Source organism: Cottoperca gobio, chromosome 7 (genome assembly GCF_900634415.1).
Source record: "Cottoperca gobio chromosome 7, fCotGob3.1, whole genome shotgun sequence".
Lineage (NCBI taxonomy): Eukaryota > Metazoa > Chordata > Actinopteri > Perciformes > Bovichtidae > Cottoperca > Cottoperca gobio.
In genome coordinates, this window is record NC_041361.1 from 13,100,629 (window position 1) to 13,124,718 (window position 24,090).

At 40.4% G+C, this 24,090-nt stretch overlaps 1 protein-coding gene across 1 annotated transcript in view; it reads left to right on the forward strand.

The window, feature by feature from the left end:
- chl1a (cell adhesion molecule L1-like a) overlaps positions 1-22,766 on the forward strand; it is a 33,605-nt gene extending 10,839 nt beyond the window's left edge. Inside the window, 18 exon segments of the mRNA XM_029436398.1 lie at positions 414-576; positions 1,017-1,141; positions 1,347-1,451; positions 3,230-3,427; positions 3,814-3,819; positions 3,822-3,883; positions 3,967-4,189; positions 5,073-5,188; positions 7,198-7,402; positions 8,026-8,148; positions 9,873-10,055; positions 15,231-15,269; positions 15,714-15,776; positions 16,228-16,341; positions 16,657-16,818; positions 17,152-17,337; positions 18,349-18,421; positions 22,293-22,766. Of these exon segments, the coding sequence (XP_029292258.1) occupies positions 414-576; positions 1,017-1,141; positions 1,347-1,451; positions 3,230-3,427; positions 3,814-3,819; positions 3,822-3,883; positions 3,967-4,189; positions 5,073-5,188; positions 7,198-7,402; positions 8,026-8,148; positions 9,873-10,055; positions 15,231-15,269; positions 15,714-15,776; positions 16,228-16,341; positions 16,657-16,818; positions 17,152-17,337; positions 18,349-18,421; positions 22,293-22,500 (2,354 nt within the window). The 3' untranslated portion in view covers positions 22,501-22,766.
- The last annotated feature ends 1,324 nt before the right edge of the window (positions 22,767-24,090 follow it).

Genomic DNA, 24,090 nt, shown 5'->3' on the forward strand with positions numbered 1-24,090 from the left:
CAGCATCTAGACCTGAAATTCATCTTTTATTGATTGATGTTATGAGGAGATGCTGCATAAATAATAATAATAATAATAATTAATAATAATAATAATAATAATAATAATAATAATAATAATAATAATAATAATAATAATAATAATAATAATGTGTTGGAACATATTTAGAAATCTATTTTTGGAAGTGTATTGGGCAATATTTCCATTTTGATTACTCATTTTAAAAATGAAAGAGGCAATCACTGTGAGAGGGACACATTTATAAAGTAAATAATTTAGCTGAACTTCAAATATTCACATCTTATTTGAAGCATGCAGGAATTATGAATAGTTATTTTCTCTGGCTGCAGCCTAACAAAACAAATATCCTTATCTTATCTGTTTTATGTTCTTTTTAAATTTTTTATCTTTAGACCCTACAAAAATAGTATATCCACCTGAGGACGTGCAGATCATCAGTGGCACCACAGCCCAGTTGATGTGCCAGGCTGAGTATGATAAAAGCCTGCGGAGTACCTTTGAGGTGGAATGGAGGAAGGATGGTGAGGAGATCCCGCTCTTTCAGGAAAACTCCAGGTAGGTTGCTGTGAGTTGGATAGTGTTTGCATTAGTTTTCAGGTGTGTTTTTGTTTAAGATGGCTTTGTTGTCTTTATCTCTGTGCCAATGCTAGGGAAGAAAATGCATGAAAGGTCCTAAAAGCTTTGTGCGTTATCCTGCTCAGTAGACGATCAAAGACGGGGGGGTTTTGTTGGTCTTCTGTCTGCTTAATGAATTGACTGATTACCTCTGCCAAGGATGTTATAGTCTTTGTTTGCCTGCTTATTAGGTAGTTTGTTATCTAAAAAAGATTGCTGCAGTTTTAGTAACGGTTATTAGAAAGTACAAACTATTGCACTTCTGAAAAAAACATAACAATGTTGAGGATTGTGCAGCTTTGGCGGAGGTCTTATAGGAGTACTTGATTGATTGCATTTCTATATCAGCTATGTACTAATGAATGTGCTTATATATTCAGATACATTGTGGATGATGACATGCTGCAGATCATGAGTGTGAACCTGAGCGATCAGGGAATATACACGTGCATTGCTAGAACCAGCCTAGATGAGGACAATGCCACTGCACTGCTCACCGTGCTGGGTAAGATGGTTTTGTAAATAATATAGAATATCATTCATTATTGATTACACATTCTTTGGAAGGACTTAGAATATAGACAGTGGTATAAATAATTAAAAACAGGGTGTTGCATTGTGGTTTGGATTGCATTGTAATGTTTAAGCCCTCCAGATGTTCTGTATATTCCATTGACATCTAATCTTGTTGTATGGGCTTTGTGTTGCAGACGTTCCAGATGCTCCAAACATTTTAGAGATATCAGAACTTAAGAGTCAGAGAAATGTGTGCCTGTCTTGGATACCCGGGGGTGATCACAACAGCTCTGTAATAGGTAAACGTTCATGTAAAAGAAGTCTGAAAAGAGGTGTGAGTGGTGCTAAATAATGCAACAAAGAAACAACATTTTCTCAGGCATCACAAACAGTTGCTTGCATACTGTGTACTGTTGTGACCGTTAGTTGTTACACCTAAGTTTAAAGCCTACATAATGATGTTATTACTGAGTAATTAAGATGCAATTTCAAAATAATTAGTGTGGAAATAAGGCGAGTAGGCCATACGGGCTGAATGAATGTAAAAGAATATAGTAGAATAGACTCCACTCACCATAATAGTATGTTTGCACAGAAAGGATTTACATGCACACAGCCAGTGGTGGAAATATGATCTTAAAAGTACCTAACAATTGTATTTAAGTGCAGCACTTGAATACTGTAAATGTACTCTGTTACTTTCCACCCCTGCACACACCTACTGGCACTTTCAGCTGCCTTTGTTCAGTGACTGCCATGTGGATAAACCTTCTCTTACACAGAAATAGGTTGAACTGTATCACCTTAAAACTGGATTAGAATTGTTCTTTGATGCAAGTTCCAGTTCAGTTACTGCACATCAGGATACACTGTCATGTCTCCTCTGAGATTGAACAGATTCTGTGTCTATGATCACTGTTGAGTGCTAACTAAAGCTCTTTAACAAGCGACAACTGCAAATTGCTGTGAAGTGCTAAGGAACCTGGCAGGGAAGCTTGTGTCTCAGTTATGCTTCAAAAAGGCATTTATTTTTGGAACTTAGCAATGTTAAGAATTTATATCAATTGATAAATATGTCCTTGTAGTGTTTATTAGCTTTGATATGTGTTATCTATGATCAGAAATTACAATAGACATGCCTGAAGAAGATCCTTTGTTAGGCTGAAATGTGCAGTCATTTTATTTGTTTAATTAAACATCTTGGAGCAGCAGACATCAGTTGCGAGGCCAACTCTTTTCTAAACGATATCTGTGGATCAGTTTGGCTCAGCACCGAGTGGATGTGTGTGTAGAAATATTCATTTATTATAATGAATTTGCCGCGGAAATTGCCAAAAGCTACGGCTGTGACCGAAATCACTCCCTTGTTTACTCATTTATTTTTACCTACATGATGAACATTCAGTAGCAAGACTTATGATTCATTATCTTACAGTGTACCGTGGCATAACACATGTACACATGTGTCATTTCATGAATCCATGAGGACTTCGGAAAAGACAACCGCAGTACTAAGAGAATCCGACTACACTTACACTAGGCTACGTAATTATGCGATGACGGATGTTATTGACTTTGCTTTAAATTTGCGGCAAGGCATTTTGGTAAAGTATGGTCCAGTGGAAGCATTGCATCACCTTTCCTTAGCATTTAGAGAATTCAACCAGCTCTTATCGTGGCTGCCACTTACGTAGATACCTCCGAATCATTTCATTCAGTTAGGAACCTTCCTAAGAGAAACAAACTATTCAACCGCCGCCATAGTTTTTTAAAACCTGAAATAACGATTTATTTTTTGCCCATTTGGAGTCAGCGGAAAGTTGCCTACCTACACCCATTAAGCTTTATGCTAAGCCTTATCACTCCTGACTAACTTTGTATTTAATGACATGAGAGTCCTCTTCTAACTCTCAGAAAGGAAGCAAATAAAACATTTTTATCAGAATGTTAAAGTATTCCTTTATTGCACTGTAATTTATTAATAATGTAAAGTGGACTGTAAAGTAGGTGAAACTAATGAAAGGAGTTGTGATAATCAGTTGTACATGTGTGTTTCTTGTCTCCTCCGTGAGCACAGAGTTTGTAGTGGAGTACGAGGAGAGCCAATGGGAGCCTGGAAGGTGGAAGGAGCTACTGAAAGTCCCCGGTAACCAGGCAACAGCGGAGCTGGCACTACATGGACACCTTAACTACCAGTTCAGAGTGTATGCTGTTAATGCTGTTGGACCTGGACCCCCCAGTGAGCCCACTGAAAGATACAAAACACCCCCTGCTGGTGAGACTCGCTCCCTCTAATTAACATGTTCTGCTGCGGTTCTCTGTTGATTGTGAAAGCATTCAAAGTGTCAACATTTCTTTTGTAATGTGCAGAGTGGCTGAGTGCAGAGGTCAGCCTTTGGCCGTATGACTTTTTAGTAGCAGTAGGGGGTGTGGATATGTTTGTGTCTCAGAAGCATTTAAATCTCCAAGTATTTGCTCCAGCACATGTTGCTGCTCAATCATGGCTCTCATATTAATATGCTTACGTGTGAAATGAGGATACTGCAATAATTACCAAAGAGTATGTTTTAGCTGAACAATATGGATAGATATTTGCATTTTGGTAGTAAAAGACTGGAGATGCTATTTATAAAGATGTGATTATACACTTCTATTAAAAAGCTCCTGAAAGAACCCAGAAGACATCACAATCCAAAGCCATCTTCCTCATCAATTGGACATTAGCTGGGAGGTAAGAGAGATACTATTGATCTATAAGACTAGAAACCATGATACTAAGGAAGCGTTTTTCATCAGTACACTTTCCTGTTGTAGCCACTGTTGCCCATTGAACACAATGGCCCAGGCCTCGAGTACAGGGTGAGCTACAGAATAGAGGGAGTGGAAGATGTATGGAAGGAGCATCTGGTCAAAAGACACTCCTTTGTCGTGAGGAACACTTCAACGTTTGTCCTCTACGAGATCAAAATTCAGAGCAGGAACAGCCACGGCTGGGGACCAGATCCTAAAATTCAAACTGGTTACTCTGGAGAAGATGGTGAGTTACAGACTTAATACGTCCTCGACTGTATGTACTCATGTCATTAATATAGATCAATATATGTTTATATGCAACTAATTTCAGTTCTGATGTTTCATTAAAACATACCCTCAGGCTGAACTGGCACACCTACAGTAGCTGTTGTTTTGCTTGTGACTCACTGTGAACTTTTTGTGTTATCAAATCCCACCCTGTCTTCAGTCGTCTTTTGGCATTGTCTGCGAGAAAATGTGTCAGGTTAAGTTCTTTCTTTTTCCTTGTGGTTTTTTACCCTGTGCAGGTGTGCAGTAGTGACTTTTCCTCCTCTCTGTTAAAGACAAAAAAAACCTTCTTTGTTAAATCCAGCAGGTGGCAGATAACCTTTGTAGAGCAGAGGGATGTCAAATTTCCACTTCTGTCTCAGAAGCTGTGGGAGATTTGACAGATCACGACACACTTTGTGCTGTAGGCCTATTGAAGCACAATAGCTGCTTCTCTCTCTAGTGTCTGCTGTGCTTCTCTCCATTCCTTCTCCCGCTTTAGTAACATGTAGAGTAGAAAATATAGAGAGCGTTTTCATTTCATGTTTGGTGTTGTATTTGTCTCTACTGAAAAGAAAGAAAAAAAAACAACGAAGCTGCCTCCCTTGGTGTCCAGCTGAGTATGTATTTGTGCACATGTATGCTGTTCATTGCTGTTTTTATTTTCCCCTGCAACCAGCGACAGATCCTTTCTGCACAGCCTTATTTAATCGTATTGTATTATTGTATCACCCTTTAGTTGTTTAGTTTTTTTACTTTCTTTGTAGATGTTTTATGGTAGTGTTAAAGGGTTCATGAAAGGGTACAGTAGCCTGTTGTTTGTTGTCTGTATTCCTGACCTTCCTCTTTGTGTTCTTCAGTGCCGACTGCAGCACCACGGGACATAGCAGTGGAGGTGATCAACACCACTGTTCTGCGAGTTAGCTGGACCCCGGCTCCACCTGCCACAGTGAGAGGTCATCTCGGGGGCTACGGAGTAAGTTTTCATGCTCCTGAAGCCTGATTTCTTTCAGACTACGTTGTATACTTTCAATGGCTACAGATGAACTCTAAATTACAATAATCTTGCACTTTTGTACATTACAGTAATTGCTTTGTGTTTACGTAAGATGGGCCCGGTTCAGACATGGCATTAACATGAGTATTTTGTGGTCCGATCACTAGTAGACAGATTTAAGTACAAGTGTGAATGCACCCAAGATGCATTGATGACGCACTGAGATCCCATCGCCTAGGCCACATTGAAGGACCGCCTACTCAACTGTGTGTGTGCGTGTTGCATGTGCGTGTGCGTGTGCATGTGTGTGTGTGTGTTACTCACCGAGCGAAATGATCCACAACAGCTTGTAAAATGATGAAACAGTGTTCCCATATTAATTCGGCAGCGGGGCTTCGAAAACTTTAAAAAAATACATTAATATTCTCTGCTCATGTGTTTTGAAAAAGGAGTGTGGGGCGTACACACACACACACACACACACACACACACACACACACACACACACACACACGCACACACGCACACACACATGGAGCGGGGTATAGGAAAGAGGTGAAGTGAGTATAACATTGCCGATAATCATTTTTGGCATGCAGTTACCACATCAGTCATCATTTTGTTTTAATGAAAACTCGACTCCTGACCTACGTGTTTTTTGCATATAGAGCGGGGAACTGAGATCCGATCACAAGGGGTCACTCGAGATGCATGTGGAGATGCATTCTAATATGTGAACTGATATGCTTAAAGCTGTCCACTTGTGATCGGATCACAAAGACTCTTGTTAATGCCATGTCTGATCAGGGTCTTGGGTTATTGGAGTGAAAGTCCTTTACCTGTATTACCTGATGCAATTAGATCTTTATTCTAAGTCTCATTATAATAGATGTTTCTGGTCTTAACTCCTTTTCACTCGCCTGTGTGCAAGTGTGTCATAACCAAAGACACAGGAAAGAGACACCACTCACTTTCCCCGTTTTGTCTTTTATAAGCGCCCTTTTCAACCAAAACTGTGAGTGCAAACGCATGTTTTAATAGGCAAGATATAATAAAATGTTCAAAATGTTATATGATTTTTAGCTGCTATATCCCAATAGTGTCAGACTCAGCCCTGATCCAAATATTTTGAAAGCAAAGCTTCCTTAGTAGTGAGGCTAAGTAATAATGATTATATAGTTGAACGGGCATTACGAGTGACACATTGACATTGCTTGTAAAGCATAAAACTTTTCTAAAATAAAGGTGTATGTCAGTTAAATTTGACAAATGTATATCTCGTAGTGACACAGTCATTATAGTAATGAGAATTATTCCCTGAAGTCAACCCGAGTCATTTTGACTTAATGCATTTCATACTCCCATAATGGCCCTTTTCTGAACGGTGAATTTGTGATTAGTTAGCTAAGAAACAGTAGCACACCCCCTGATGAACTCAGCAATGAGATATCTGCATGTGTTCCAGAGGTTTATTGCATCTAATAGTTTGTATATCTATAATTACACTTGCATGTAATATGTTACAATAGCTGGAACATTTTCCCTCAACTTCACTGTGTCACGTGTAGGCGGTACGTGTAGGCGGTACGTGTAGGCGTTACGTGTAGGCGTTACGTGTAGGCGTTACGTGTAAGCGTTACGTGTAGGCGTTACGTGTAGGTGTTACGTGTAGGTGTTACGTGTAGGCGTTACGTGTAGGCGTTACGTGTAGGACACATGGCTGTGTGAAGTAGATACTCTGTCAAACTGTCACTTGAGGTGATTAGTGACAAAAGCTACATCTCTGATTCACAGTTCACATGTGATGTCTGATTTCAGAAATCTCCTCATTAAAAGGGAAACCAGGCATTAGTTGCTGCTCCTCAACATTTTCTGTTTCACTGTTCTGCCTGTCTTTCTTTCTGTCTTCCTCTTCCCTCTCTCCTCTCTGTGGTCTCTCTTCAGACTTGTTCCTCATCACAATGTTCCATTACTTCTCCCTCTCACAGGTTCACTGGTTGAGGAAACAAAGTTTGCTGAATCCCAACAAGGTTTTAGATGAGCGCCAGTCCCTTTCTTTTCCTGGGAATAAGACTCATGCCATTGTGCCGGGCCTCGAACCTTTCTCCGAGTACAGACTCACTGTCAATGTTTTCAACAAGAAGGGCAACGGTCCACACAGTGACCCGGTCACCTTCACCACACCAGAGGGAGGTGAGGTGATGCAAACATACGACACACACACTTATATATTTAAAGTGACTCAGGAACAAGGAATTTGAACAAAAGCAGTCCCGCTCTAATCAAGAATGTGAAGGAAGTGAATGAAGGACTGGATGTAATTAAAACAAACTGGAACCAGCTAATTACACACAAAGAAACACAAGTTATAATTTAAGTGTTTTTTTATACGTTTCAAAGCATGTCTGAAATAAGGTGGCTATAGTACAATGTTTAGCTTTAAGACCATGAGAGAAAGAAGAAGTCATCAAAGGTAGTTTTGCATAAATAATACTTGTTAAAGGCTGCTCAATGTTGCAGCCTTGTGAAATGACAAAGCTACTTAAAACAGGCAGACTGTCATATACGCTACACATGTTCATCTGTTTAACAAACAAGAAAAGGGAAAATAAATCTTAAAGCACAGAAGAAATATATATATAAGCATGAAAAGTCATTTGACATGAGGGAGAGAAATCTTATTTGACATGACTGAAAAAAACCTTACTTAAAGCTTAAACAGCACTTTGATGTAACGTTTAACCACCTCCCAATAAATAACAAGGTGCTAGAGAAACATGCCTATACAGTCGATTGATTCACAGTCATTTTCATAGTCCCTGCACGAGTGCCCATCCTGACTGCCTCCAACGCCCAAAAGAACTCGATTTTGCTGGTATGGGGTCCACCGCTGGAGGCAAACGGCATCCTCGCTGGTTATCTCCTGCAGTACCACCTCAGTAAGTACACACACAATGCAGTTTGACTAATTACTCATTGACTTACACAGTGTAGACCTTTGGCCCTATGTGTTATAATAATTTCTTTGCTGTAGCTCTGTGCTTTGTCTGTAGTGTGAGGCGCTGTGGGCGACGTGTAAGCAGAAGAGTAGCTGCGGTGGGAGAAAAGATCAGGTCTTTGAGTCTACAAGTTTAATATCCATTTGATAAACCTGGAAACATCCTACACGCAATCATCGACCCTTCTCCCCTCCCCTCCACTCTCTTGTGTTATCATACCAGACACTAGGCTGCACTGTTTAACACTGAAAGCTGCACAAGGATCTGCAACAGCCCAATTGTGCAGACCACTTCACTTCAGACTGTGGTTTGACAGTTCCCCTCAGTGTTTCTTATCTTGTATCCTCCTCCACTGCAGGTTCTCTTTCAAAACGATCTTTTAAGTCAGTGCTTTCTGAGCCTCTTATTCAAATATCTTTGGCATTTATTACTCAGTAGTATTTCATCTCGCAGAATAAAACCCCCCACCTTTATGCCTGAGACGAGTTAGGGTGAACAAGTGAATGAAGGGCTTTCATTACTCTCTCTCTGTTTTCAAAGCCTACGCAGCCTCGTTGGCTGACATTTCTGAAATCCTTTGTGTAAAATGTGAAGGCAGAGACAGCCCTTTGCCGCCTCCACCAGCACCCACAGAGTCTGGCCGGCTCTTCAATACACTCTGTCCCCACTCTCCTTTCTGCTTTTTCCCATATCAGATGTCAGACTTTACACAGATATTCCCACACAATACAGTCCGTGGGTGTTGGAGTTTTTTTTAGTAGAATTTATTCACCATGTGCCTCGGGCATATCCTAAATTTTGTTTTCTGTTAATTACATGATTAAATCTTAGACGTCAATCTACAGTATATGCACAGTCTGCGCATCCAGTTGAGTCATGAAATCGCTCTGTAGTTTGTCAATGAATATTTCTGACGTTTATTAGCATATGGAATATTTAGCTTTCTGTTCTGCAAGCAAACACCAGCTTTCCCAAGCTGCACTCACAGGCTTGACACATACTCGGTTCTCACCTGCATTTCAACATTGGCACAGAAATGACTTCGACATGGGGGGTTTCTGGAGAATTGTGTGGCTTTCTACAGTCTGCACACATACTGTACTTTGATCTATAATGCAAGTTTGGTGATACTTTGTGCTGCTTGTGATAGCTGCTCCTCTGATTTTCTTCTTACTGCTTCTGCCTTATGTTTATGTTTTTCCTTTCGTCTCTTGTATTCCTTCTTTTTTTTCCCCATCTGTTCCTGTAATTTTTGTTCTTTAGTATTATTTAGTGTTTTTTTTTCACATCTCCTCCCTTTCCTCCATCCTGTATTTTTGTCTCCTTCTCCCCTCCTCCTCTTTTCATCTATTGACACTTGTTTATACGCTCCCACCCAGCTCCTCTTGAGCGCTCTATCTCCTCCTTTCATCTCCTCTCCCCTTTCTTCATAATGTATTCCTCCTCAGCTCACCTGTCACGACACATATCTGCTATATCACTTTCTGCATGAGCTAGCATGACATCTCTTCATCTTCCCCCTCCCTCAACCATTGACTCTCATTATAGTTGTGTGCCATTAACATACAACCCGGGCCAACAGTGATGACTCTTTCTTCGTGTATCCGTCGTGGGCTCATTCATGCTTCGTGAACTGACCTGACATCTTTATTCCTCTACTATAGTTAATGAGACCACACTGGAGGTGATGGATTCCCAGGAGAAGAACATCACTGGTGCTGACACCACCCAGTGGCAGCTTCAGGGCCTGGAGGAGGGCAGACTCTACCGCTTCCATCTCAGTGCCTGCACTGGAGCAGGTTGTGGACCTGCGTTGGCCCAGGAGAGCAGCACTGTTCCTCAAGCACGTGAGTGGATGAAATTAGAGTACCTGTTGTGTTAGTGGGGTTAATAATATATAATTTGCATTGGTTTGGGTATGACAGCCCCACCACTGTTTTTGAAGCATACTATGGACATGGTAGTTACAATGTAAATATTCATTGAAAGTGGACAGATTTATACTATGTGTAATTGTCACACCTAGGCCTTCGGTGATGTCCTACACAGTCCTACCTGAATTATTCCTCCTCTTAATATCATCATTATGACGCTAAGGCTCTAGAAACTATACATTTAGACAGAAACGCAGTATAACCGGGCGTTGCATCACCCTAACAACAGAGTTATATTAATATTTACGAAACATTTAGTTGTAAATAGCAGGCATTCCCAGCAGTACAATGTGCAGTGCCTCTCGGAGGCTGTGAGCCGGGGTACCGCTCGTAGTTAGTGATTTGAAAGTGGCGGACAAACCCTTTTCCCGGTTGTGATAGACTCGCTAGGGTTGGCTGTTCTCTTCTCACGATGTCTATCTTTTCTTGAAAGGTTCGTCTTGAAAATGGCGTTGTAATTATATCTGCGACCAAATCGATCTCTTCTCCTCCTTCAGCCATTGTGGGTTGAAAAAAAACAGCTCGTTCAAAGTTTGCTAGCTCTGCCTCTCAATAGTGCGTATCCAGTCAAAAGACGTGGACATGCTGACGTTATCGTACGCCTGCTAGCTGGCCCCGATGTCGCCAACTCGAAATCTGATTGGCTAACGCCACAGTTTTGTCTCCGTTCACTTTAAGCGACAGGCGCCCGCACTGTTGATTCTGAAGGCCCATGGGAAGATAAAAAATTATAATATCTGAGTTTAAAAACATCTTTTTTTAACATAATGGAGATGTTACAAACTTGGTCAATTGAAAAGACTCCATTGAACTGCATCGTGGGAATTGTAGGACCAGTGTTTTTGAAGCTTGGCCCACGCTGAATAAATGTAAGGATAGTTTATCATCTGACAGAAGGATTTAGGTCTTTGCATCAGTACTCTGTTACATATTCCTGCCTCTTTGGATTTATTATGATGATACAATTATGAAATGATAATAAACTATATAAATTGCGCTCTTCACACAAATACATATTAAAGTGCTTAACAATGAGGAGAGACAATGAGAGGAGAAATGATAAAAATGCTGGAGCAAACAAGCTCAGAGTAAGATCAATAATGTAACAATGGAAGCAAAGCATAACATCAGGAATATTTATTATTAGATAAGCTACTAAAAGAGAAAGGAACTAACTGAAATAGGTACATTTGTTTTTCAACAGTTTTTATATGACAGTGGTTGTGAACATCTAACAAACCTGCAGTGGAGGACTCAAGTGAATCTGAAGTCACATAAAACAACAGGGAGTCTGCAGTTTAGGCTGGTCCTGAGCCATTTAGAGCTTTATACAAAAGCTAAAAGACCCTTTTTTTAAAGACATTTTTTAATAAACTGGGAGCTAGTATAGCCCATCGAAAACGAGAATGCTGTGCCTCCTCTTTATAGTTTTGTTTTGAAGTAAAGCAGCAGAATTATGAATAATTTTATCCTCTAAATACCCTTTTAAAGGAGACCAGTGAAAAGTCGCTGTAATCTGCTTGAGATGAAAGCACGCATTAGCTTTGTGGCATCTTGCTAGCTTGGGCCTGCCTGTATCCCAGCAGTATTCCTCACATTGTCTGAGGTGTTGGCTTTTACAGAAACTTGATTAGATGAAGAAAATGCTATTTTGGCCACGCTGCTGATTTGCGATGATTAAGTATGACGTCTGAATCGATCTGGGGAACCTGAGATGCAAGATTCTTGGATGGAGCATCTCTTTAGTGTTGAGAATATTAATTATTTAGTTTTGGATTGCAGAAAGAATGCAAATAAGATCGAGGCATTTTGTTAATTTGGCCCCTAATGAAATGTATAATCATGTGCCATTTGACATTACACAGGCATGAAAAGTTGAAATCGTGTATGACATCAAAGCAGCTTCCCAGTGCTACAACAAAAGAAGTGTTACTTCCTGGATAACATAAATAGATGTCCAGATGAACCATTTCCTCCCAGCAATGTATGCGCAAATCAAATTTAAAACATCATCAGGAATACATTTCTGACGGTAATGCCATTGTTGTGACAAGTTAACTTCGGCATTTAGATCCATTAAGATTGCTGTGTTTTGCATTGTCCTAAAGTCTGACTGTAACTTCTCCAGAGTATTGTTTCATTTCAGAAAGCTGTTGATTTTTAAGAAAACGTTTTCAAGGTGCTCTTAAGATGGAGGTTTGGGCCTGTAACTAATAACAACAACAGCTTAACGGCACAAAATCTCTCAGTCTCATGCAGCGTGTTTAGGATTTTCAAGGACTTTGAGGAGCTTTGAGGCAACAAAAATAGCCTTTTGAAGGAGTGATTTCAGGGATTGTCACCTTTCACTTCAATACCAACTTTGATGGTAACTATATTTTCTTAGCTATTCAGCAAATTCCTTACTTTTTGCAATGAAGTCTGGTAAGTGAATGTCAGAGGTTGGTACAGCTGATCCATCATAGAGAAACAGTACTGAGGAACTTTCACTGTTTTCTCTGATTATCTCTAAAAATAGACTCTTGTTATAAGTAGTTATTGGCTCTTTATAAATTAAACATGGACCTCCATTTCAATTTTTCTGCATTTCCTGTCAGTGTCTCTACATGATCTCTTTAGCACTCGAGTAGAGTTTATAAATAAATAAAATATATATAATGACCCTGAGTGTCCATCAGCTTGTTGTTCAGGGTGTCATCTATTTCACCCACAGGCTCGGGCTCGCTGATTGAATTAATGAGCTGATAAGTTCAGAGAACAAAACCTCTGCTGTAGCATCTCTGATCCTATTCTGAATGGCAATGTTGTTTTACACTGAGCCACTACATGCAAATCCTTCTTAAATGAATTAATTAAAGCAAATACAGTATGATGATGATATAATCACACATAGTGGCTTTCATTTGTTTTAGTTCAGCATTGACAATAATTGAACAAATAAATCAGCCAATCTGAAAAACATGATTACCCAACAGTTCAGAGTTGTTCTAATAAAAGTTATTCATTCCTCTCTGGCTTTTATGTTTCCTTTGAGAAGCTCTGCATCTTGTCGGTGGATGTCCAGCCTGAGAGCCATTAGATGCATTGTTTGTAAATATGGCTGAGTCGAGGCTCGGTGGGGAGATAAAATGTTTCTGTTTCGGAGTGCTGTCCTCGTGCCACGTTAGTCACAATGCAGTAGAGCAGATTTATGGATGCCAATAGCACGGCGCAGGGGCACCATGAATTACAGTCGTTGATGAGGAGTGATGGAGTGACGGTGAAAGAAAAAGAATGCATATGAGTTAGTTTAGCCCAGGCTATGAAGTGGTGCTTTTAGATTTCACTTTTGTGAGCTTTTAATGCTTAGCACCATTTAGTTGGGATAAACTAGTAGCTTAAAAAATGTCTGGACAACCAGACTGACATACCAGGGAAAACAACAGCCTTAGAGGTTTTAGCAGATGCGTGTCCACGTGTCTTTGTGTGAAAGGCTTGGAATGAAAAGAGAGTGGCTGGAGTGAGAGACGGAAAAGATTCCCCACAGAAGGATGGGGTGAAGCATCTGTAAGAAAGATGAGCAGGGGAAACTGAAAGAGAACATCTAATAGTCATAGCAGAAGAGTGTGGCAGACAGAGGAGAAATATCTATTTTTCTCCATCAGGTCTCATGAGATGACAAAGCAGCAGAGGTAAAGCCGACTGCAAACATGACAAAAAGCACAGAGGAACATATACTTCCTGAGACACACAAAAATAACCAGCTCCTCCAGAGATTAAGTGATTTGCTCCCTTTGGCATTTGCACATCCAAGCTGTTATCATCAACATATTTGCTAATAGCTTGAAATTTTAAAAGTTTAGTTAAAAACATAATAATAAAGAGCTGATCCATCTTCACTACAGTCGACTCAGGATTCTGCAATCACAGCAGAATAGTCTGTGTCAGTGCACAGCAGTGTGTTTAATATAAGTTCAGGTTCACATTACTCACACTAGACAATGTGAGAACTAATGCAGGCAACCGCTTGTGCAAATCAAATGATGTGTGTGTCCTAGTTAAAATAAACAACAATAACAACTATAGCAGTGATTGTAAATTCAGTTGATGCAAAATCAATGTACATCTGGAAAATGGAGATGGTGGTGAACATGGTGAAAACTAAAAGAATCCAACTATGGGACAAATCTCCCATAAGCTAATACAAGACTAATACTAATGTTAATTGTAAATCAATATTCCTCTATTAAAATCACGTTAATCAGATCCAAAAAGTCTTGAAGTACATATCTGACCACTATAAAGCATGTGTGTATGAATCATATTGTACTCTTTGGCATGCAAGAAATTGATTTTAAAGCTGCTGTGTTGAAATGACAATGTGTCGCTCGTAGTGATTCACCTACAGAGAATTATCACCTGAATCTGTAGCTCCCTTCGGCTTTGTGGGGCTTTACAGTAAAGCGAGTTTCAGCTCTTTCTTTCTTAGCTGTCCTCCCTGAAACTTTCCTGTTGTTGTTCACGCTCACCATTCACATAGCATCATTTCCATCCAAAGCAGGCAGCTGTTTTCAGTGAAAAAGCTCCAAAAACCCACTGTATTCTACCTGCTCTGCAACAAACGGCAAACAAACACAGACACCGTAGCTGCCCCCGAGTGGCAACAAAAAATTAGTTATTGCAGGTCTAAGAAATGATAAGTGTGTGCCAGTGGATATAATTTCAACTGTGATTTTTAAAACTGGCAATTACAAATCTGGAAACGTTTTGGACAAAAAGATAAATTCCTGCTTAGAATCAATAAGCACAGTAGTTTGGAGGACAAAGTATTGGATATTTTTTCTCCACGGAGCCCTCTGGTGGCACAGCTCACCAAATCCAAAACACCTTTGACAAACAGATCGCTCGAGCAGGCATCCACCTGCGTGTGGTTGTATTTGTGATGGTGCACCGCCCACATCCTTGTGTGGGTGGATGTACATGCGTGTGTGTGTGTGTGTGTGTGGGTAAGTGCGTGTGTATTTATGCCTGGTCTATAAACCTTAAAGCTGTCTTTCCATAAATCTGTAATCTTCTGCTGTATTTCATTTTCTTTTTATCCCTGCGAAGATTTGTCCCCGACTCCAGCTGTGGCCCCTGTTCAGAGCAGTATGTATTACCGCCTGCAGCCGCTGCAGCTCGCTAACAAAGAAGAAGTAGTGGTAGAAGTAGTGGTAGATGGACAAGGTTGTAGGTGTGTTGGTGTAGTGGCTGGCCATCAGCAAAAGTTTGTCCTTGATAGTTATACACATATAGTTTGGGTAATTCCTGACTAACAGTTCAGGAAAAACAGAAAATGTTCTTTTTATAATGTGACAATTGCAGTTTGAATTTGCAATTCACATGTGTTGTGTGGACCCAAACCCTTCTGCAGTGACGGTGTGCTTACCATCAGTTTTGCTCGCACAGTTACTTCCATTAATCCAGTTTCCCCGGGTTGCTCTAACAATCCTTCATGTAGTCTATAGAGCCCGCTTGTTGCACAGTATAGCGTATTAGACCTGACAGCCTTCCAGCAGGAATCTAACATCTGAGGCTTCTCTTTCTTTTCAGGCCACAACTGCTCTCTCTCTTTTCCCAGCTCTATCCCAGGCAATTCTACTCATCCTCCTTTAGGTATATAGCGAACACTCATACATCTACAGCCAATGATATCCCTGTGATCTCTTCTTAATGTACCTTCAACTTTCAGCTAACAATGGGATTCGAGACATGGACTCGTTTGAATCTTTTTTGATATTCTCTCATGGTAGGGGAGGCGTCAGGAAATGTCAGCTTTGCTTTAAAGAGAGTGAAGACTAGATGTCAATCCCGCCCACGATCTCTATATCTTCCCTTTTTATGAGGCAAAATCCAGCTCCACTCAATTACGTCTGGGGCCCAGCGTCGCCTTTTGAACTGTCGTCTTGAAGGGTTTCTGTTAGCTGCACTGTGCTCAAGCTGCAGGGGAACTTATTTGCCTCTGCTAATCCTCTTTTCCTGCCTTCTTTTCTCCTTTTCTCTGTGCCTGCCTGTGTTTTATTTTCCTCCTAATTTTCCTCCTCCTATTTTCTTCTCTCTTTATCAGTTCCAGCACTGTTGAACGTAAGCTCTTATGTGAGTGACACCTTTGCCAAAATCAGCTGGACTGTCAGAGAAGAGCAGCAGGACTCGGAGCTTTATGTGGCTTATATGAATAACCGTAAGCTACTTTTCCTGTCCCCGCCTTGCTAAACATTGATAGGAGTTTTAGGTGACAGTCATGTATAGATGCAACTGGGAAGGTTTTATATAAACATGTATAAATATATTATAAGCCCAGCTTCTGCATTGCTACGTCCATGTGATTACCTCAAAATGTAGAGATGTTTTTAAAGTTATATTTAGCACAACAAATACATTTCATGACTCAAGAACTATTTATTACTTGGCCATAGCTCATCCCATCTTCTTTTTCGATAGCGTGGATGCTAATACGGACTTGCTGCTTGTGCACTTCTTGTGCTTGGCTGTGTAGGTGATGGTAACTGGCGGATTTCAGAGGCTGTAAACGCGTCTCAAAGTTTCCACGTTATTGACGGGCTCAAACCTGGGACGGTGTACACCGTGCGCCTCATGGCCAAGAGGCTGCTCGATGCCGCTAGTCTTTTCGAAGATGTTATCCAGACTCGATTGAAAGGTGAGAGGATAGAAAGGCGTCGCAGTCAATAGAGTTTAGAGATTTGAGCTCCAACCTGCCCTAACTATATCATTGACAAATCGATATCGACTGTGGTGAATGCGTGAGTTCATTTATTTGTCTGTGCATTTGTTTTTTCCTATCTAATATTCTTTCAGAAGAGATGGACTGTTATAGCTGAAGGGAATGTGAGAACATCCTCTCAAACTAGAATCCATCATGTTTGTTTTTAGTCTAGGAGAAAGTTGTACGAGGAGCGCTTGAGGAGTCCTACTCAAATAGACAGACGTGTAAAGTACATTCTTGAGCTCTGTGTCTTTTTGTTGTTTTTAGTTGCAGGTGCGGAAGGTCAGCGGAAAAACTTTTCAACCCAGGGATGGTTCATTGGGACCATGTGTGCTGTGGCTCTCCTCACCCTTGTCGTACTCATGGCCTGCTTTGTGCGGAGAAACAAAGGTGGCAAGTATGCAGGTACGCCACCGCCAACCCAGCGACAAGACATGTTCTCCATGGAAAAAGGTCAGTCATTCTTTGACCAAGTTTAGATCCCCTTGTCGTCCCGCGTTAGACCCCGTTTGGAAATACATTATGCACGAATGGTGAATATCCATGCATGCTAAACCTGCAAAGCCCAATATCATTAACCCCATATGAACTGCCCACAAGATGCTTGCAGCTACCATAGGTTTACTGCAATGTGAAATCATTTGTGTGGCCATGTTAGTTCTGCTCTGTACCTCTGATTACATACCTTGTCAAGTCAGACAAGTGGGAACCAGCTGGCTTTGTTCCTCGCCTCACCTGTGCAGACCTTCCTGTCTTTTTCCCTGCACCTTTGTGCTATCTAGTATCAGAGCCAAATTCAATCTCAACATGGTACATACCTGCAAAATGTCTCCCCACTCCTCCCAACCTGCTTTACCATCTTCTCCCAGAAGTAGCTTGATGCAGTAGTTTGATGAATATTTCATCAACTCCTTTGGATTCCCCCTTTGCCCATCTAGCTCTTTTCATGAAACCCCTCTTTTGTCTCTGTTGAAAGCAACTGGTATTTTTTAAAGCATATTTACACAAAGAGCTGCTGTGTAGCACTTTGGGCAGACAAACAGAAGAGAGGCTTTCAGTGTGCAAACTTGATAGAATGTTTACACAGCCATATTTAGTTGTTCTCAAAAGCTTTTCACTTCTGACTTTTGAATTTCAACTTCTATATACACTCAAGTGGTGTAAAAGCAGATATATTTTACTCCCATACACTTAAAGTAAGCATTAATGTTGAGTTCGCTGTTGCTCTAGTTTCATCATCTGACAGAAAATCACTGATGTTGATTAAAACTAACAAAAGGCTAGTGTTTGACTTATCTCCCTTTTGAAAATATTAAAGATACAATCCTTTTATAGTTGTTTGAATTTGAAGCATTACAAATGATGCTGTGTCCAAATAGTACACGTATTATGTCATTTAATGTATGGATGAAAGTGCTGCACTTTAACATGGTGCTGAAATGTCGGTCCTGTCCCCCCCTGCAGTGAAAGAGAAGGAGGACCTCCACCCTGACACGGAGTCACAAGGAATGAATGATGACATCTTCTGTGACGACAGGTGAGCTGTACTCCTGCTGTGCAGAGGAGAGCTGCAGTTATCTCCTTGAAATGCATTGTGCTGTAGCAATATTCATTTAACAACCATATGTTCAATATTTTCTGGCTGTGAAACTAATTTGTCATGTGTCACTGTAATGTTTTTCTCTCCCATCCCAAAAGCAAAGCACACGTTCATGAGCTTTACGAGGATGAGCCTAGAAGCCATTGTTCTCATCATTTAATGGGCTAGGTAATCTCACGGTGGAGTTAACAAGTGTGTGTAGTTTTAGTTTGTTAACTTGTGCTAGGCACCCCTTTAGTTGGAATGATGTGCTTTTATTTTGTCGTCAGATTCTGATCTGAGTGTGTGATGTCATGTAGTTTATTGTGTGTGTTACTGTGTGTGCCAATGAATGAATATTGGATGTAGAATGTCTGTTGTTTAGAATTTGATCCTGATCCTGTAATATAATAATAATAATAATAATAATAATAATAATAATAATAATAATAATAATAATAATAATAATAATAATAATAATAATAATAATAATAATAATAATAATAAAATAATAAAATATATAATAATAATAAAATAATAAAATATATAATAATAACAATATTAATAACAAAAAATAAATAAATATATATCTCTCGTCTTACTTTCAGGCCAACATGGTAATATTGTACAAAACAGGTTTGTAGGTCAAAACGGACTGAATCTGAATATTGACAAGTTTCGTTAGTTATTGTCCACATTGTGTTTCTTGGAAGGCAGAAGCTCAAACTAAAACAGGAATCGTATTCTTATATTCAGCAGTAGCATGGGCTTTACTTAGAGTGAATGGCAGGACAGAGCAGATCGATTGGTGGTAGTGTGACCTCACATTGCAGAACATTTCTAAGAAAACAGCTGTAATACTATTAATTATTTAAGCTTTTATATCAGCTGCCAACTGAACCTATTAAGGTTATGTTTGAAGCATCTCTAATTTATAAAGATGTATTTGAGGAGCCTGACTGTTAGTGAAAGTGCTGTCTGTTGCTGCGGTGCTTCTGCTTACCTGCTGTTTTGACAGATGTCAATTTACTGCACTTTTAACCCCTGATCCACCTTGTGAATTGGGATGTATGCTGTACAAAATCATTACACACCTTTAATTACTTTAGAAGCGTCCACTGTAGACGCGCAGATTGATTCTAGATGTACAGTCATTTCTGATAAAAAAAATATCTTACCTTTTAATAAAATGGGCATAAACTAAGCATGGCAAATGGGTGGGAAAACTGAGCCTTTTAGCCCGAAGCAGACAACTGTTTTACTTTATAATAGCCGTTGAATTTCCCATTGTTTGCATTGTTTAGCTGCTACAGTGACACTTTAGGGAAATCGGCTGATCCTATTTTGCTTGACAGCACTGCAGCGACTGTGTGACAATGGCGTGTTTGTTTGTGCACACGCAACAGACATCACCTAAAATAGCCTCTTCTGTCCACTTTGATTCTGCTCGTCATCATATTATTCAGAACATGATTACTCACAACTGCGTGGTTGCTGCCAATTGCATTCCTGTGATTCTTGCCAAGACTATAATTCTGTTGAACAAGAAAAGAATGCATTGTCCGCAGCCCTGTTTACAACTATATAGCTGAAAGATAAGTACATTTTTACTCTCCCAGAGCTTTAAATGACTAAATGGAGAGTGTTGTTGGTCAATACCAATGGCTCAATGATTGCTGTGCAGATACCGACGTGGATTTTAAACACTGATTGAAGACCCAGGAAAGTACCAAGTAGTGCTGGTTGGTAACTCAAAATGATCACATATCAACTTTTAAGTTATCATGTAATTAGTTTTGCATTATTGTGCTACAAATGATCCAAGTTAATAAATAGTTTGCTGTTGATTTTTCGCTCTGATATGAAGTTCACGTAGGAGCTCGTGAGGTGGAAGAAGCTCTGCTAATATGAGTTTGTGAGAGGATGCAGATGTCTGGCTTCAACTACCTGTTTGTAATGCCTCTCATGGTTGCTTTCATGAGGCTGTTCCGACTACTGTTCCCCCAGAGTGCCCTTAGCCTTACTATGATGTTGTTTTCCTGGCTTTAGAGCTGGTTTCAGGGCTCTCTGGTGCCCTTTGAATCTCTGACGGCAATACGCCACCCACTGGTATGCCACGTGTCTGGGGAGCTGACAAGTGGTATTTATGCTTCAGACGATTTCTCTTTGGAGTCAGCCCTGTGCTGCCTTGCCCCTCTGTCCACTGCGAGAACAGCAGGTATCATAGCTTGAGCAGGCTGTTAGTCAACAGTGTGATGCAATCTTTTCCACAGCTAGTTTATATGTATTTTTCTTCCTTCTCATCTTAGCTTTCATCTTCATTTTCATGTGCAATTAGGGAGATGGAAGCAGATGTGGAGAAGTTTTCCTTCAGACACCTTTTAAACTAAAACAAATACAACTTCAGGTGCAAAGAGAGAGGAAAACTCCTCCTTCCACATGAGGTTTCTGTGCTGCTCCTAAACCAAGTCAGCATGGGTCAATGGCGAGACAAATTTAATTACCTTCTGCCTGGTGATGTGCCTCCATCTCTCACCTTGTTTGTGAGGCTTAGGGGAAAACCTCAGCTGAGACTGAGCTGGATGCCGACCAAGGTCCTGAATGAGAGCTAGGGCTCAAAGGCCCTCAGCCCCATTTTATCACTGTATTCAAAGTCACTGTGGGCGGGCTGCGGCGGCTATAGCATTCCACTGCTCTTAGATAACAGCCACTTATCTTCAGCGCTTGAGAGTTGTCAGAGAAAGCCAGTTTGATAAGAGTTGAAATGCGGACCTTATGTGGCTTGCATGGTAAACGGCTTCATGAAATAGGATAGATAAGATTGGTTATTAAAAAGTCCCTGTGAAGGAGACCCGATTTGTAATCTTAGCTTGAACCATGTTTCTGCTCTAAAATGCTCCTCAAAATGTCAAGCTTGTATTTGCCACAGGTGTCAACTACAGTACGCTTCAAATGGCGCTATCATATACCCGCCACCTGAGCAACGTCTCTAAATGCAGATGCTGTGCATTATGAATACTAAGCCAAAGGGGAGAGAGAGAGAGAGAGAGAGAGAGAGAGAGAGAGAGAGAGAGAGAGAGAGAGAGAGAGAGAGAGAGAGAGAGAGAGAGAGAGAGAGAGAGAGAGAGAGAGAGAGAGATTACCAAACATGGACAGTTTAGGGAATTAGAAAAAGAGGACAGGGAGAGAAAATATCCTCAGTGTTTTGAGGTGACCCTGCGTCTTGTAGTGAGACACCTGCGAGTTGGCCAGTTGCCCAGCCTTAAATTGGCATCTAATCTCCTCAACCCGCGTGTGGGGCCCTCGGGAATACCGGGAATGACAGGCTGTTTGTCTGGAATTGCATATGCCCCACCTCTTTCCCCCCCTTCTCCCTTTCTCAATCTCAGCCCCCCGCCTCCCCACACACACATACACACAACTCCCACTCGTCTTATTTCTCACTGCACTCTGGCAATTTCCATCACTGGTTCTAAAGAGATTTGAAATTGCCTTTGGTCTTGAAGCCTTGGCAATTAGCAATTAGTGAAGTGATTGTAGCAAGCCCTCCCCGCCTCCCTTGTGCTCCCTTTCCTGCTATGTAGTCGCTACTTCCACCCCTGCCTACCACCCATATCGATGTTGAAACCATGAGAACTTGCTTTGTGACTGGGTGTTTGTGCAGCCAAGCATTTAACAGTCTATATGTACTGTACACGCCCTGTATACTGGTGTTTCTGTGTGTGCGTGGTAGTATGTGATATTACGTGTCAGCCTCTTGGTGTTGCTTCTGAACATATGCACTGCACCACTGACCCTGACCATCCCTCTCTGTTGTCGTTGATGGCAGCGACAGCGAAGAGAAGCCACTGAAGGGCAGTAGCTTGTGTTCCTTGCACGACGCGGTGGGGGACAGCGTCAGCAGAGACAGCATGGTTGACTACGCCGACGGTGGAGGAGAATTCAATGAGGACGGCTCATTTATCGGAGAATATTCCGATCGCAGGCGAGGAGGCTCTGTTAGCGAGCCCAGTGGACCCAGACCAGTCACCGCATAAAGCCAGGATCCAGATGAAACGGTCTCCTTCAAATCCTTTCAAGATACTTTTTAAATTCAGCTTCACTGGCATCAAATATAGCTTGAATAGCCAAATATGGGGGGATCAAAATTACTCAAATGTGCAGAAGTTTTGCCCAGGGACTGGAAAGGAAATATACAGCCACTATACAGCATCATGTGAGTCTTTGTACATACTGTAAGAGAATGACCTGTATCGTTTGAGTTTTTCAAGATTTTATTAAAGTGTTTTTTGTACCTATCGGCCACATTCTTCAGCTGCATATATTGATTGCCTTCTTTAAAAACAATGTATGTCACCATATGGGAATAACACATACAGTAGAAATACATACACATCTACGGCCTGCGTTTCATTTGTCACACAGTGGAAACAATATCCAGTCACAAACACTTTACCGACCATTACTGTATATTTGATGTGTATGTTTCTGATGTGTGTTCATTTGCAAATGTGTGAAAGTTCAGAATTTGTTTATAGTCAAAATGCTGATGATGATGACCTTTTATTATCATTTTATATATTGTATATGTATTATTGCTTTTTTACATCAAACAGGAGACAACAACGTAAACATTAGAAGAACATTAACAAAAGAAGACATTTGAATTCCCCAGACCATGCCTCGGGTTGGTTGGGGGAATTACAGCAAGGATATATAAGTTGTTTAGTAAGAAGGTTAAAGTGATAGGTGTATTTGTGCATTTATCTCTGGAGTGGAATCATAAATACATTTATTTGAAGAACTTGTCAGAACTCTAAATTGGTGAGCTTTCACCTTCAGTCCCCAGTAATGAAGAGGGAGTTTTTAAACTAAAGCAATTTGTCAAACTCCTTTTTTGTTTTGGACTTTCTTTTAATCATGTGCCTTTATTCTGCTGGATATCGCAGTATGAATCACTTGCTTTAAAATGATCAGGCAGCTAGGCTATTTATTATCTGGAAATAATTAACGTGGGGTACTTCCCTTCCCGTTTTTATTTAAAGTCTGTGCAATGATTCATCAGACTCTATTTGCTGCTCCTTTTTCTGTCGTTTAAATAACTCCCACTTATATGGTAAACTTACTTTCATGTTGAGATATCCTTCCACCGAACATAGAATGGGAATACAGAGAAAAAAAACTCCTTCATGGGTGCTTAGCTATTTACAAAATTATACGGCAAATTCTGTTCACAAAGCAATATCGGCATGATCTAAACATGGCTGAATTAAGCTTGATGTTTTCAAAGGTCAAACACATTGCAAATCCCAAAAATATTGGGATTGCACAGTGAATTCTCACATGCATAATGAATGTTGCTGAAATATTCATCAAAGATATAAGTAAAGTTGCGATTTTTCCAATTCAACAATCTTACTTAAACAGATGTAATAAAACGGGATTCAGCCGGCTACAAAGTGCTAAGTGTTTCACTTGCTTGAGGCTTATTTTCCATGTTTAAGATTCACCACTGAGCTCTTTTTAGTTACAAAGACCTCTTTAAAAACAAAGAAGATTTTTGAGAACCAAAGAAATCCAGTAATATGTTTAACTTTGTCAAATCACAGCGGACTGTGTTTCATATT